The sequence below is a fragment of the Tachypleus tridentatus genome, chromosome 13 (assembly GCF_004210375.1).
Source record: "Tachypleus tridentatus isolate NWPU-2018 chromosome 13, ASM421037v1, whole genome shotgun sequence".
Taxonomy (NCBI): Eukaryota; Metazoa; Arthropoda; class Merostomata; order Xiphosura; family Limulidae; genus Tachypleus; species Tachypleus tridentatus.
In genome coordinates this window covers 212,626,065-212,641,137 of record NC_134837.1, presented here as the reverse complement: position 1 = coordinate 212,641,137, position 15,073 = coordinate 212,626,065, and the positions used below count along the sequence as shown (strand labels likewise).

General features: G+C 34.4%; 1 protein-coding gene across 2 annotated transcripts in view; it reads right to left on the bottom strand.

Annotated features, from left to right (window-relative positions):
• The window catches only part of LOC143240884 (zinc finger protein ush-like), a 194,551-nt gene that overhangs the window by 6,512 nt on the left and 172,966 nt on the right, over nt 1-15,073 (bottom strand). For both annotated transcript variants that reach the window (XM_076484107.1, XM_076484109.1), the window contains exon 6: nt 13,278-13,418. In XM_076484107.1, the coding sequence (XP_076340222.1) occupies nt 13,278-13,418 (141 nt within the window). The remainder of the gene's footprint in view (nt 1-13,277; nt 13,419-15,073) is intronic.

The window sequence follows — 15,073 nt, the reverse complement described above, 5'->3', positions numbered from 1 at the left end:
AATTCTGAAAGCATTTTCGAACATCTTACATTTAAAAATGATGACAACCGGCAAACTTGTATTTTTTAGGGGGGTGGAAAAAAGCATGAAACACACACTACATACACTTATTTTCAACAATAATGGGATTTAAAACTAAAACTTCGCTAACTAGCTGCAGTATCAACAAGAACAACTAGTATAGATTATTGAAAAAGTCGCACATTGTCTTCTTATTCTGTGCAAAAACTTCTGATTATATGAAGTGACCTGAAAATAACTAAATTAGTTAAACCTCTTCATTAATCCATAAATAAGAAAAAGAAAAAAACGCTAACGAATGGAAAGTGAGTGGATAAATATATCTGTCGAATAAATAATAATGAAACAGTTATGTCTTATTTTCGTTCCAATTAATATAACTTTTCATTATGCAAAACAAAACATCTCATCTGTATCGATTTTTTAAAAAAAATTAAGCACAACTACAGACAGTTCTGCAGTAATCACTGACTTTATTATGAGAAATAATTTGTTTTCGTCCTTGTTTCAGTGTTATTTATCGAAATATTTTTACTTGAAATCGCAATTCGTCGCAGTTGCTAAGTGGCTTAAGGTACAATTGTTAGTTAGGCCTAAGATAGCTTGAAATTAAACATATTATATACTTTAGCATCTACCGTTAAAGTCATGTATATACAGATATTAGTTTTCTCAAAATATACACGTAACTTTACCAGAATAGATTAAAATATAATAATTATTTCATTTGTTGTTTCATTCTATCAATCTTGCGTCTCACATTTTAACATTTTTCTAAACCTAAGCGTTAGAGGAATACCCCTGATCGTTTTAAGGAGCTCATTTATAACATCTTAACTACTGTAGATTGAAAGTAATGTTTCCCACAAATCATTTATCTCGACCTTTTCACAAATATCTTGGTGTTACGGATACATTGTCTGCTTTTGAAAACAAAAAAAAACTCTTACCGACCACCATCTACGATTTGAAAAAATAAACACAATATTTATAAATAAACAAAACCCGTCATTTGTCAATCATTTCCATTACTACTTACATGCTATATTAAGTTACTAAACAGTTTTATCAGTTCAGCTAAGCTGTGTCAGATTTTAATTTTTCTCTTAGTAAACTTTTGATGGTTATATGCCATCTGTGATATTATAACCTAAACTAATATATTCATGTCAGAGTACCCAATGTGATAACTGAACTCTTAAATAGGATGACAAGTGTATGATAGAAAGAAGTAATTTTGATAATTTAGATACAAGTTTTATTGCAATAATACATGTATTTATAAAAAAAGGTTAACTTGAAGTCGAATCATTCAATTATGAGACACTCATTTCGCTACTGATTTATGATCCATCCAATTTACGATACTTCTGTAAGTCATTTCGTAATCTGAGGGTCGCGGGTTTGAATCCCCATCACACCAAACATGCTCGACCTTTTAGCCGTGGGGGCGTTATAATGTGACGGTTAATAACACTCTTCGATGGTAAAAAAGAAGCCCAAGAGTTAGGCGTTTGGTGGTGATGACTAGCTGCCTTCCCTCTAGTCTTATACTGCTAAATTAGGGACGGCTAGCGCAGATAGCCCTCGTGTAGCTTTGCACGAAATTGAAGCCAAACCAAACATTTGAGTCATCCAATTTACTGTAGTTTTATGAGTTACTCAGTTCCCTATATATTTATGAATCCATGAATTTTCTACAGTTTTATGAGTCACTCAGTTCAACAATAGGATTGAAGTTTATCTTAATAACAATCACAAACGTATACATAAGGAAACTGTTTCGTATCAAAATGATCACCGAAACTTTTCAAAATCATTATTAACCTCATTAGAGCCTAAAAAAACAATCTGAGACCATCCTACAACGTGTTATATTCATTTTAACATGACCATCACTCCAAAACGTGTGTGTTTTCTTATAACAAAGTCGCATCAGGTTATCTGCTGAGCTCAGCGAGGGGAATCAAACCTCTGATTTTAGCGTTGTAAATCAGTAATCTTACCGCTGTACTAACGGGGGGAGACTCCAAAGCTTCCAGTTTCTTTCATGGAATGTTGTCCATTAGGTATAACAGATTTTTGTTTAAAATAAGGGTTTTACGGATGTTATTTCAAATAATTCAAGGAAGCTGATACTTTCAACTGAGAGTCAATCTCTAAAATTCTTTCTCACAAATTGAGACTTAAGTTTGTGTTTTATTTCTCTACGAGCGCAGGTAGCCTGGTTGCTTTGCGCCATGAAACACCAAACTCTTTCTCCGACAGTGTAAGTATGTCGCAGCAGTTTTTTGTAAGAATATCTTTATTTATGAATTCCTTTTCTTCATTGAAACATGGTTCTTTTGTGAAGAACATATGTCCTAGAAGCACACTCTTCTGTAATTCTCTACTTCCGCTACGGTAGACTACTTTCGCCGAATTCACAAGTTACAAATGTCAATTTCACTCCATTCGGTCCTAGCAAACAAACTAGCAGGCCAGAAGAGGTGCGAGCAGTTTATTTGGTTTTGACGTAATCAATTACCCATCGTTGAAAACATACAACAAAAAAATTAAATGTTTGGATAACTAGGATAATTAATTATCCATTATAATTTAAGGGTCTAATTTGTTATTTGTATATTTGTGAATTTATTTTCCTCGCTAAAACGTGAACTCCAGTAAAGAAGAGATAGACGTGTGGGCCTAACTTATTCTTTGATTCGCTGCTTCCGCCACAGCGCTGATAAGCTGTGAATTCAGTGAATCTGGTCTACTAAAACGGAAGTAGAATGAAGCGAAGCTTGTGTTAGGCCTACACGTCATTCTCTTTTAACGCTGATGTTAGCATTTTTGAAACGAAAATACACAAGTAACCAGTTAGTCTACTCTAAGATTTTTAACAACTTCAGGCTGTGACTTATCCCTCCCAACCCCTCACATAAACTACTGTCGGTTTGGTTTGGTTTGTTTTGAATTTCTCGCAAAGCTGCACGACCCCTAACTGCGGTAGCCGTCCTTAATTTAGCAGTGTAAGACGAGAGGGAAGGCAGCTCGTCATCACCACCCACCGCCAACTCTTGGGGTACTCTTTTACCAACGAAGAGTGGGATTGACTGAACTTTATAACGCTCCCTCGGTTGAAAGGGCGAGCATTTTTAGTATGACGGGGATTCGAACCCGCTACCCTCAGATTACGAGTCGAGTGCCTTAACCACGCGGCCATGTTGGGCTTAAATTACTAGCGATGGACATTTTACGTCGAATCATAGTTAAAGGGTTTCAGTGAATAAAATGAATATTAAAATAATTTGTGAACAATGTATTACAAATAATATAAAAAGAAAGTTCTTGTAGATTGACAATGTTGTTATTCATTGACGCAGTAGAATTTGTTTTTCAATATTTAATACACAACAGGACGATAACAAAAATGAGCAATAAATATCCATATGATATATTAATTATTACACTTGTAAGTGTGTGTGTGTGTGTGTGTGTGATCTGTTCATGAGCGTCGACAGTTTTTCTCTAAAACGTTTATGAAGCTGCTCAGTTATTTTCCGTTAAATACTTTTACAAGTTTATTCACTTGTATGTTTGTTTCAGAAGTTTGAAAAACCCACACATGAGCTACCTGGGCATAGCCCGTCCCTAGTTTAGAATTAATAGCCTAGATAAAATGCGGTTAGCCAGTAGTAAACATTTCAAACTCTTGGGATTGTCTAACTGAGAAAGTGAGTCACATTTCTAGCACACTCACAAGACCCAAAGTACGGAACTTGTTTTTGTAGCAGTAGAACACAAACCGTTAGTTAGGTTCCCACTCGGCACTCTAAACATTAGGCCACGGTCAGTTCATTTACTGTTAATATCTTTACGAGTTTTCTACGTATCAAAGTTATATTGGGTTGAGGAATAATTCGTGAGCATTTTTTCAAGTTAAAAAATATATTTATAAATGAAACGCTTTCGCAAAATATTTCATGTCATTTGGTAGATAATTTTTTGCTCTAATAGATGGTGTGTTTGATTTTCATATGTCTTTAATTTTTGCTTTCATTTTCAGCTCATTAAATGGAATGTCAAGTGGACAAAATCGAGCATTTTCGACACCATCTGCTTTTCGCATTTAATTTCTTGCAATTTCGTTTAAAACAATGCATACTATATACCTAGGTATTACATGAAATAAAGTATCATAATAAATGTTTTGGGTGTAATGTGTTCATGCATTGAAGTATTGTATAGTCTTGCATGTAATGCTTGAATGAAATTATTTAAAAACGCTCACGAATTATTCCTCAACCTAATAGATTCTCAAGTAATATTTGAATTATAAAGACGAAAACCATTCCTTTTTAAGATGTATTCATTGGCTTTGTGTTTAAGCATAAGACTAAAGAATGAACTGACTTTTACCTACAGGGGGTATTAAAACCCGGGTTTTAGCTTTCAAGCTTTTCAGTGAACCACCAGAGGGGCTATTTTTTGAAAGGATTATTGTACGTTTGTTTTTTTTTTTTTTCTTTTTGAATTTTGCGCAAAACTACACGATGGCTATCCATGCTAGCCGTCCCTAATTTAGCAGTGTAAGACTTGAGGAAAGGCAACTAGTTATCACCACCAACCGCCAACTCTTGGTCTACTCTTTTTACCAACGAATAGTGGGATTAACCGTTACATTATAATGCTCCCACTGCTGAAAGGACGAGCATGTTGGTGCGACTGGGATTCGAACGCCTTAACCCACCTATCTGTGCCGGGCCCAACGCTTGTACAAACAAGGAACTGAGAAAAAAATTATATTTTCGGTGGGACTCAAAAGTAATTTCATTCATTCAAAACCAGTTTTTTTAATAAGTAATTTAAAGTTTGAATACTAATATCAAACAGTAAGTATACGGAGGAATGACTTACTCTTGTGAAACCCTTAATTAATTAAGAATAAACATTGATGATGTAAACGCACTGTAGTGCATTAAATTACATGGAATTTACAAACAATGATAACAGAAAGGAAACAAGAAATATTGAAACAATTAATTATTTTTAACATTTTTGTTTGGTCGTTTAGTTATCTCCCTCCACGGGTATCAAAACTCAATTTTGAGTGTTTATAGGCCCTCAGAATTACTGCCTCCCTCCCTCCCTTAGGAAGGATATTTAAGTTCAGTTTTGTAATTTGAATTAAAAGCACCAATTGTAAACAAGCTGTCAAACTTTATACTGTTAAAACCTTAGTTAACAGTTAGGCTTAAATAATTTTCTTTTCGTTTCAAAATAATATTGTGAAAAATTTTATACAAAATAAATAAATGAGAAATTTCGAAAATGCGTGGTAATATTATGTAGTCGTAAAAATAGAATGAAACGGGGTAGCTGTTAATGGAAAGTAGATTTATTGAAATCCTTGTTTTAAAACATACAAATATTGGAATGTTACCAAGAGACGAAAAACGTTAAGTTTGTGACACAAATAGTACACAGTGAAACATTCACAAAATATATCCCATTTGGAATATTTTAAAATTAAACATTCATACTAGGAGCATACATGAAAATTCACCCAACCTTTTTTCTATTAGTTACAAGCTTTTCCATGTAAACATTAGTTAAATATTTTAGAGAAATGTAAAGTACCACTAGACATCAACTGACATGTATTGAGCATCTGTCGATCAAAATTAAACTTATTTTTTTCAATATTGACCAACAAAAATAAACTAATTCATATATAATATATATATATATATTTATATTTGTATATAGTTAAATAAGATGAAGTATCCAAGAATCACGTGATAATGTTTTTTTTAATGATTATGATTGTTAACACAGCATTTATTTAATATTTCGAACTTCTAAAAAAAGAAACAAAACGTTAAGTGCTTTTTAATTGGTGGTTAAAAGAAGTTTCGGTAATCTAACAATAAAGCCACCTAAATAATTTAATCAAAACCATTTACCTAAACAGCTAAAGCTAGAATAAAGGGGTCATCCATTCATTGATGAGATATAAAAATAACAGCTAAGTTATACATATATATATCAAAAGGCAAATTATTTAACAATGCGATGTAAAACCCGGTAAGTTAATTCTGGAATACTTGACTCCTTTTATAGTGCAACAGGTACAAGTATGAATACAAGAAGCAACAAGGTCTTCCCTTCTTTTACTTTTTAACTTACTTTTGCATAACATCTTTACAGGGTTTGCACTTTTTATTTTTGATATCACATCTTTACGTCGTTGGTCCCTTTATTTCATACAGACTTCTACTATTTTACAGGTGTTAGACAGGCGTAATGTTTGCACTTCATGGAACAGTAAGTAGTTCATATCTCTGGATACTCCGTACATGAAAACTAAGAGTTATCCTTCAGTTAATGAGTTCTATCAGTTAAATTGCAATTGTTTCGTGAGCTTATAAACGCTCAAATTATTCACACATTATATGGGTCAATTTTCAATTGGATATATTATTTAGTTCGTTGTAAATATTTTCAAAAATAAATGGGATTCATTTTATATTAAAAACTGGACACACATTTAGTAAGTCCAGTTGATCCTTCTGATTTTGATAGTTGAATATAGCAAAAAACAATATATACAAACAGCAATATTTTTCACCATTCATTTTTTTTGTAATTAAGCACAAAGCTACATAATGGGATATCTGTGCTTTGCCCAACACGGGTATCGAAATTCAGTTTCTAGCATTGTACGTCCTCAGAGCTAAATATACGCCTGGACATATCGCTATACTACTAGAGGATTTAACCATTCCTCGAATTTATATTTCTCTTAACGCATAATACATATATATATATATATATAATACATTTTAAAATACGTTTTTTTGTTTGTAGTTCAGCACAGAAAGTTACACATCACCGGTATCAAAATATAGTTTCTAGTGTTGAAAGTCCACGGACATACCGCTGTACCATTGGAGAGCTACACCACTCCTTGAATGTTTATTTCTCTGAACTTTTATTATCATACTATAATGGAACACTTGCTTACATGATACTGGAAAAACATTTTTATTATGCAATGCGCAACAACCAACTTCGCAAAAATGTTATCCTGTGTGCATGTACATTTGTAATATGGATCACGATTTTCCCGTTTCGCATCTGTTTCACGTCACAGAGAACTTTTTTTTTACATTCTCATGGTTCAAATATGACGTCATAAGTGCTTCACACGCGGATCTAATGCACTGGCGCCACGAATACTGTCTGTTGTATGTTAGTTGTATAAATATAATGGTACTTACTGTCTGTCGTATGTTATCTACATAAATGTAACAGTGCTGTCTGTTGTATGTACGCATGGTGTAAATAGATCTTCAGTTTTCAGATCCATGAGGGGAGACGTACAAATTTTCAGTTTTGCGGTTTCTATGGTTTGCTTTTTTTTAACCACGACTTCACCCTCTTTCAATCGATCTTCACCAAATTTAGCAGGAAAGTTTGTTGGATCCATGCGGAGATACATATAAATTTGCGTTCTCACATTTTGTGTTTTGCTGTTTTTACGGGCATTTTTGCATTTTCTGTAATTACGAGTTCTAATCAAAACGTTCTACGACTTTTTCTGTTACAGGTACCAGTATAGAGGCAGTGAACTTCACTGAAGTGTGTACAAAGTACAGATAGTGATCTACCCCATGAACAACTCATTTCTCCAGACCTTTGTATCTGTGTTGTGAAAACCGTGTTTAAAGACAGATGTATCTCTTGTCATTTGTCGTAATAAAAATGAACAGACAAGAAGAACAATGTGTTTGCATCAAATTGTGTGTGAAGAATGATAAAGGATGAACTTGAAATGTTAAAAACTCCCTTTGGTGATGACTGGTTAAGTAAGGCTTCCAAGATGGCCGGGAATTGGTGAAAGATGACCCACGTTCTGGGCGACCGCCGACATTGTTCACTGATAAAACAGTCGTTAAGGTAAAAGACAGTTAACCAGGCCTTTTATAAAAAGATCTTAATTTGCTTGAGGGAGAAAGTTAGAAGAAACCGCCGCGAGTTGTGGGAGAGTGGTCAATGGTTTCTTCATCAGGACAACTCACCTTAACACACTGTTGTGTCTGTTCAAGGAAATTTTCTCAGAAAAACAAAACATTCCTGTCACACCACATCTCAGTATTCTCCCGATTTTGCCCCGTGTGATTTTTGTCTTTTCCCAAAATCAAAATTAATTGGAAGGAAAGATATTTGATGACATTCCAACCATCCATAATAATGTGAAAGCAGAACTCAGTCGCATAACAGTTCAAAACTTCCAGCATTGATTCTTCAAATGTCAGGAACGTTGTAACAAGTGTGTATCAGCTGGGGGAGATTACTTTGAAAGTGATAACATATGATACTGATGTATGTACATTATTCTTTGGAATAAAAGTAAAGTCTTAGAACGTTTTGATTATACCTCGTCCATATAAGTGAAGTAACGTTTAATGGCCTGAGATAACCTTTCATTCATCACAAATTTGCATAACTTCCGCCCAGGTGACGGGTACTTCAGCTAATATATATTATGCATTGTAAAATAAGTTTATTTATTTGTATTTTAGGCACAGAAAGTTACACAACGGGCTGTCTGTGCTCTGCCCACCACGGGTATCAAAATCCGTTTCCGAGCGTTATCTATGTAAATATATAATTTCCGAGCTTAGACATATCGCTGTAACACTAGGGGGAAGGCTCTAAAATAAGAGAGACTATTACAACAGAGACATTGTCTTCTCAGCCCACAACGACATTCTTTCATTACAGATTTTCCACGACCTCTTTTCTTTAAATCTCTAATTTCAACTTGTGTGGCTAGAAGTGTAATTCACCTTTAAATTATCGATACATGTTCATTAAAACCTTAATAACTGTGCTACAGTTAGCAAACCCTAGTTCCCTGAGAGTTCGTTTCGCATGTGTTTTCCATTAATTTTGACTCTTAACAAGGAAATGAACAACATCAATCACATCACTTTTTAATTCATTATTTCTAAAAAAAGATATAAAGCTGTTTTTTTTAAATGTGGTTTAGAGTGTTCATATAATTTCTGAAATAATGTTTACTCGTTTGTTTGGAATTAAGCACAAAGTTACACAATTAACTATTTGTACTCTGGCTACCACGAGTATCGAAACCTTGTTGTTAGCAGTGTGAGTCTGCAGACATACCGCTGTGCCACTAGGATATGATAGTTATGTGGAAAAGTTGTGGTAATATTTCGTATTTGACCAAAAATTTGATTCTATTTTTCGTCCTGGCAATGAATTACACCCTTGCTTAAGTAATTACACCCTTCCTTAAGTAATTACACCCTTGCTTAAGTAACTAAACATGCATCTAATTTAACGTCTACGTTTTTTTTTACTACGGGAATCAAAACCTGGTGAGAATGAAGCTTAGATATTTGGAAAACTTCCCATTTGTTATGTTTCTATAAAACATCATCATGCGTTCTTAAAGTTGCAGGTTTTAAACCATGAGTCATTATTACAATATTTACATTTTAAGCTTCATAAATAATCTATCCTATCGCATCTATCTAAAGGTCTGTTTGTCTATCGACCAAGTTAATTGCGTTTCTTGTTGCTGTCTAATAACTTAGTTATATTGTATTTTTAAACAGCCTGATAGTAGGCTTTTAAACTCGGAAGAAATATTTCATGAGAAGCTATTATATATGTATATATATATATAAAACAAAGTTTAGGTTCATACTTAATTTTATATGACAAGAACGTGTGTCAACCAAGAGGAAATTGTAACAAACATTCTATTTCATTTTCAAACGTTGTTTTTTTTTTTTTTTTGGCGGAGGGGCTGGAGCGACAGTATAATTACTGACCAACGTACAATTAATAACTGAATTGGTTCACTACACAACTAACAATCACGCATTTCCTCTCAGACTTGAACCTTCACCGGTATGATAAAATAAAACGCTCAAACATAATAACTGAACACCAGTAAATTGTTAAAACATTAAATAGCATATGAATAGTCACGTAGACATATGTCTTGTTAAAACAAAAAAAAAAAAAAGTTTTATCGCAAGGAATAATCCCACCAGGACAGGAAAGTCACTCTTCCTAGATGAAATGTTTTACTGTAGTTTATAAGTTTACGAAAGATTTTATCTCTCTGCTGAAAGTAATGCGAAATACAAAGAGAAACCCTATTAATATTACAATTAATTGAAATATAACACGTTGTTCTCATAATTTTATTTAAAATTCCTTTACCTATGCAGATTTGTTTTAGAAACGCGTTTTTCCGGATATTTCTTAAAAGAAATATTCGACGTATCCTTTAAAAGATAACTTAGTCTGTTGACTTTAATAAAATGATTTCCTTTGAGTTTAAATTTTCTTTGTTTAAATTCCTGACTGTAATTTTAACATTAACGCTCGTCTGACACTGATGTTATAAAAATGTTTTTCAACGGAAAGACCTGCTTTTTTCGCCATACATTTCATGAGAGAAGCGAGTCTGTTTTCCCCTAGTGGCTGACGTTTGAACCATGAGCTGTTGTAAGTCGCTTTTGAGTGGTTAGGAACAAGGTAAAACGGACTGTCACTTTTTTTCATGCAGTCTGGTCTATGACTGGCATATAAACGATATATGTGTATGGGGTCTTTGTCAGGACAATCTAAGTTAGCATATATCCGAAAATTTCCCATCACGCCTTCCTTAGGTTTTTTGGTCTCCTGGTCTATATACTCCAGGTACTCCATACTGTTTGGAAGCTCACAAAGAACTATGTCTCCCCATCGAAGCTCATAATGTCTCTTAGCTGACCGGATTCCAAAGAAAACGGAATTGTAAAACCAGAGTGTGTTGATGATGGAATCTTTTGTTTGAGCTCCAAGTTGTCCGGAAAGAAACAATTTCTCTATCTCGGAATCGGTTAAAGGAACGTGTTTCGTTGACAAACTTCCTTTACCTTGGGATTTCAACTGTAGCTGTTTCATTCGCAGAGACTCACGTGTCTTAGAGAAATTCTCTGTTGTTGGACTGAAGATAGCAACAGGATATAGCTGTTTCCGAAGATACCGGTCAACACTGCTTAAAAGACCCCTCAAAGAATCCGGTTCATAATCCTCTCCATTTCTCTTCTTGACGTTCATAATAAAACTGGACAAAACAACGTCCAGTTCTTTAATTGGTATCTTCTCCAACGGTCTTTGCTCTCCAACTTTCAAAAGGAACGAACTGACCAACTGAAGGTCCGTCTTTGTTTTCCTCACCGTGTTCAGGTTCTCCATCTTTGCGGGTTTCTCTTCTGCTGCAGAATTAGAGGAAGTAGATTGGTGGTCACTCTCATCGCCGCCTAACTGCCTGTCAGAATCTTCTAAAAAGCGATCGTAGACACCATGTAAATGATCCGCGCGATTCACGTTCAATTGCGATTCGATCCTTTCTTCTTTGGATGAGAGAACCACTATGGGAGCAAAAAGCAGTATAGGCAGAAATCAGATAATAACACAAGTGGACTGGAGGATAACAGTTCTTTGTAGATTTAGTTTAATAAGTTAATTTACTCCATTCAGAAGTACCTATAGTGTTAGTATGAAAGACCCACACTGGAATACATCCACCTAAGTTGCCATGTGCTCCCATAATGATGCACACGAGATGATAGGAGAGATGGGACGTGGCAGAAAAGAAAGTATAGGTCTAAAGAAAAGTAGGATGAACTACGACCCAATAACCGGTTAGTGAACTCAAACTAAAGCCCAAACCACCAACCACATGTAAAGCAAGTTATTGAGAACAAACTCATTTATATGTTTTGTTACAATATCATGCCATTCATGTTCCAAGCAATTAGTATTTGCTTTCTTAAAGATAGTTTTATGAAAATATTTTCTTTTAGCTCTTTCAAATTAGGCAGATTTTCAATACATAAAGAGTTTCCAAAACCATAAATATAAATGTAATCAAAAGTAAAAAAACAAACAAACAACAACAATAGAAAACAACTAAAATTATAAATAATTTGACGTTTTGAACATTGGTATCACGTACGTACCAGACAAAATTAGGGTTCACATATTCAGTTTTTATAAAATACAAGCAACATTGAATCAGTCTTTAATTAAAATAATATATTCTAATTAATCATTTACACGCACGCATATACAAACACACACACATATATATGTATATATCATTTGTTTTGCAATATATGATTAGATATATTTTAGGCTACCATTATTTCAGTGTCATACTCTGAGAAAAACTTTAACGTAAGATCGCGATATAGAATTAGCGAGTGCACTTAGGCTTAAGAAATATTGATCCTAAAGTGAAATATAATTCAATGCTTTATCCAATCGAACGCTACCAGAATCTTGTAAGCTGAAAACTGATGGTTCAAACTTATCAAGAAAAGTAGTGAGAGTTAATAATTCTAGTAATGACTTCCTATGACAACAGAATACGGGTGACATCAAGAACCGTAATGAGGCTAAACGACGGGCTAACTGTTGTGTTCCCATCACGGATATTGAAACCTGATTTTTAGTGTTCTAATGACACAGTATCAAAATGAACGAAAAAATGATTTATTTTAGCGACATTTCGAGCAACTGTTATTCAACGGATTGGATAGAACTTTTTCTTTACAGCCGTAATAACGTTTCTATTCATGTCTTCATCTTTAACTAAAGATGCTTATTTTTATAGTTTAAGAGTAAATTTTTTTTTACTTTTCTCACAAAACTACGCCAGGACTATCTGCGCTAGCCGTCCCTAATTTAGCAGTGTAAGACGAGAGGAAAGGCAGTTAGTCGTTACTACTCACCGCCAACTCTTGGGCTACTCTTTTACCAACGAATAATGGGACTGACTGTCACATTATAACGCCCCAACGGCTGAGAGGGCGAGCATGTTTGGTGTGACGGGGATTCGAACCCGCGACCCTCAGATTACCAGTCGAGCACCCTAACCACCTAGCCATGTCGGGGGGAGGGACCCTACACAAATGTTACTGGGATATCTTTGGTAACTTATGTATAACTGAGGTAAGACTTTTACCAAATGTTTTTTTTCTTAATAGGTATGTTGATATTTTAAGCCCATTCATTCTCACTCAGCGTTTCGCATTCCTATTAGTGAGTTTTGGCCAGGTGATAAAGAAAACCACACGCGTTCATTATTACGTTCATAATGTTGCTTGGAATGGTGTATATTTCCTAGTTATTAATATATAATCACCTTTAAGAAGCTGTAAGAAAGAACCTACCTTCTTTACGTGAATTTCCTGCTATGTCTGATTCACCTTCCAGAGGGCGTTTATCTTGTCTATACGAACAGTAAAACTTACAGTGAGCTTCGAGAGTACTTTGACTACTAAACGTAATTCCACAAGGTGCACAGAGATATCCTACATGGATAATATAATCAAACATAACAATTTAGTAATAAATACTTGTATGTTCAAGACTACTTCATTTATAACGTTTACGCTAAAATATACCACAAATAACTGAATTACAGTACAACAACGAACTATATACAGTACAACCATAAATTCGGATGTGATATGTGTGTGTACATTATTGGAGAAAAGTTTGTTTTAGTTTATGAAACATAGGTGTCGTCCTTTATGTTTGCATCGTAAAAAAATTAATTTTCATTATTACAGCTATGTAAGATTTTATCATAAAAACGTATCATGAAAATTACTATTTATTGTGCTTGTTTACATTGTTCATAACTGAATGAGAACTGAAATGGTTAAAATATTTGGGAAGACATCAAATGTTATAGTCATGAAACAAGCACTCTCTGACTCAACGGCAGTAGAGATGGTAAGACATTTTGGGAAAACCAAATAGAGAAATTAAATTTTGTTTCTGAAAATCTCTAGCAATGTGAATTATTTTATGAGAAAGTAGTTGGAGTACCCGTCCCCTAAACGGAAATTATGCAAATTCATGATTAATGAATGTTATCTTTGGGTATAAAAAGTCGCTTCCTTTATATGTATTATATTTGTATAGATTTAGATGCGTTCGATGATCTATAATTGGAAAACATAAAAAAAAGTAATGATTGGTTTAGGGTGATTTTACGCTCTAATTCAGACAATGTTTTTTTTTTTCAGTCTCTTTAATTTCAAGCAAAGCTTCATTGTTCCTGTGCCCACCTCAGGAAATCGAAATCCTGATTGTCAGCGTTGTAAGGTCGTAGACATTCCACTTTCGCACCGGGGAACTCAGACAATTGTCATGACATTTTTGAGGTACATTATCTAAGGAACAGTCATTGTTCTCGGAGTTAATTTAGTAAAATATTTAAGAGAATAAGCCAGGATCTCTGAGTATTCGTTCTCTGGGTCGCGAATTCGAATCTCCGTCACACCAAACATTCTCGCCATTTCAACCGTGAGAATGTTACAACGTTAGATCAATCCCACTATTCGTTGGTAAAAGAGTAGCCCAAGAGTTGGCAGTGGGTGGTGATGATTAGCTGTCTTCTCTTTAGTCTTACATTGCGAAATTAAAGACAGCTAGCGCAGATAGTCCTCGTGTAAGTTTGCGCGAAATTCGAATACAAACAAACAAACAAACTTGTCGAGATGGAAACGAGGTTCGAATTCAAAGTTAACTCGCAAATGCGAAGTACCAAAATATCAGAGGTATTATAAGTGTAGCAAACGTGGATCACGATGGATTACTCACCACTTTTTGAGCGTATACTAAAAAAGTTAGCTGTAAGAGAAGTCAGAGAAGCTTCGGGGAAAGAGGCGCGGCGGCAGCTCCAAAACACACGTTTAATAAGAGATGAAAACGATTTCAGATCAGATGAAGACATAATAACACGAGGTTTATACTGAAATGTATGAATGTTACAAGGATATAAGGAGAGAGGAATGTTAATGTTACACGATCACAGCGCGTGGTTTACTCACTTTGGTAGGATAGAATGAAATTAATGACAAATCTTATCAAAGAAAAGAATAAGATAAAAGGGTCCATCGATCAAGTTCATTATTTATCAAAACAGTTGTATTTTCTACAGTTGAGTCGGAGATAA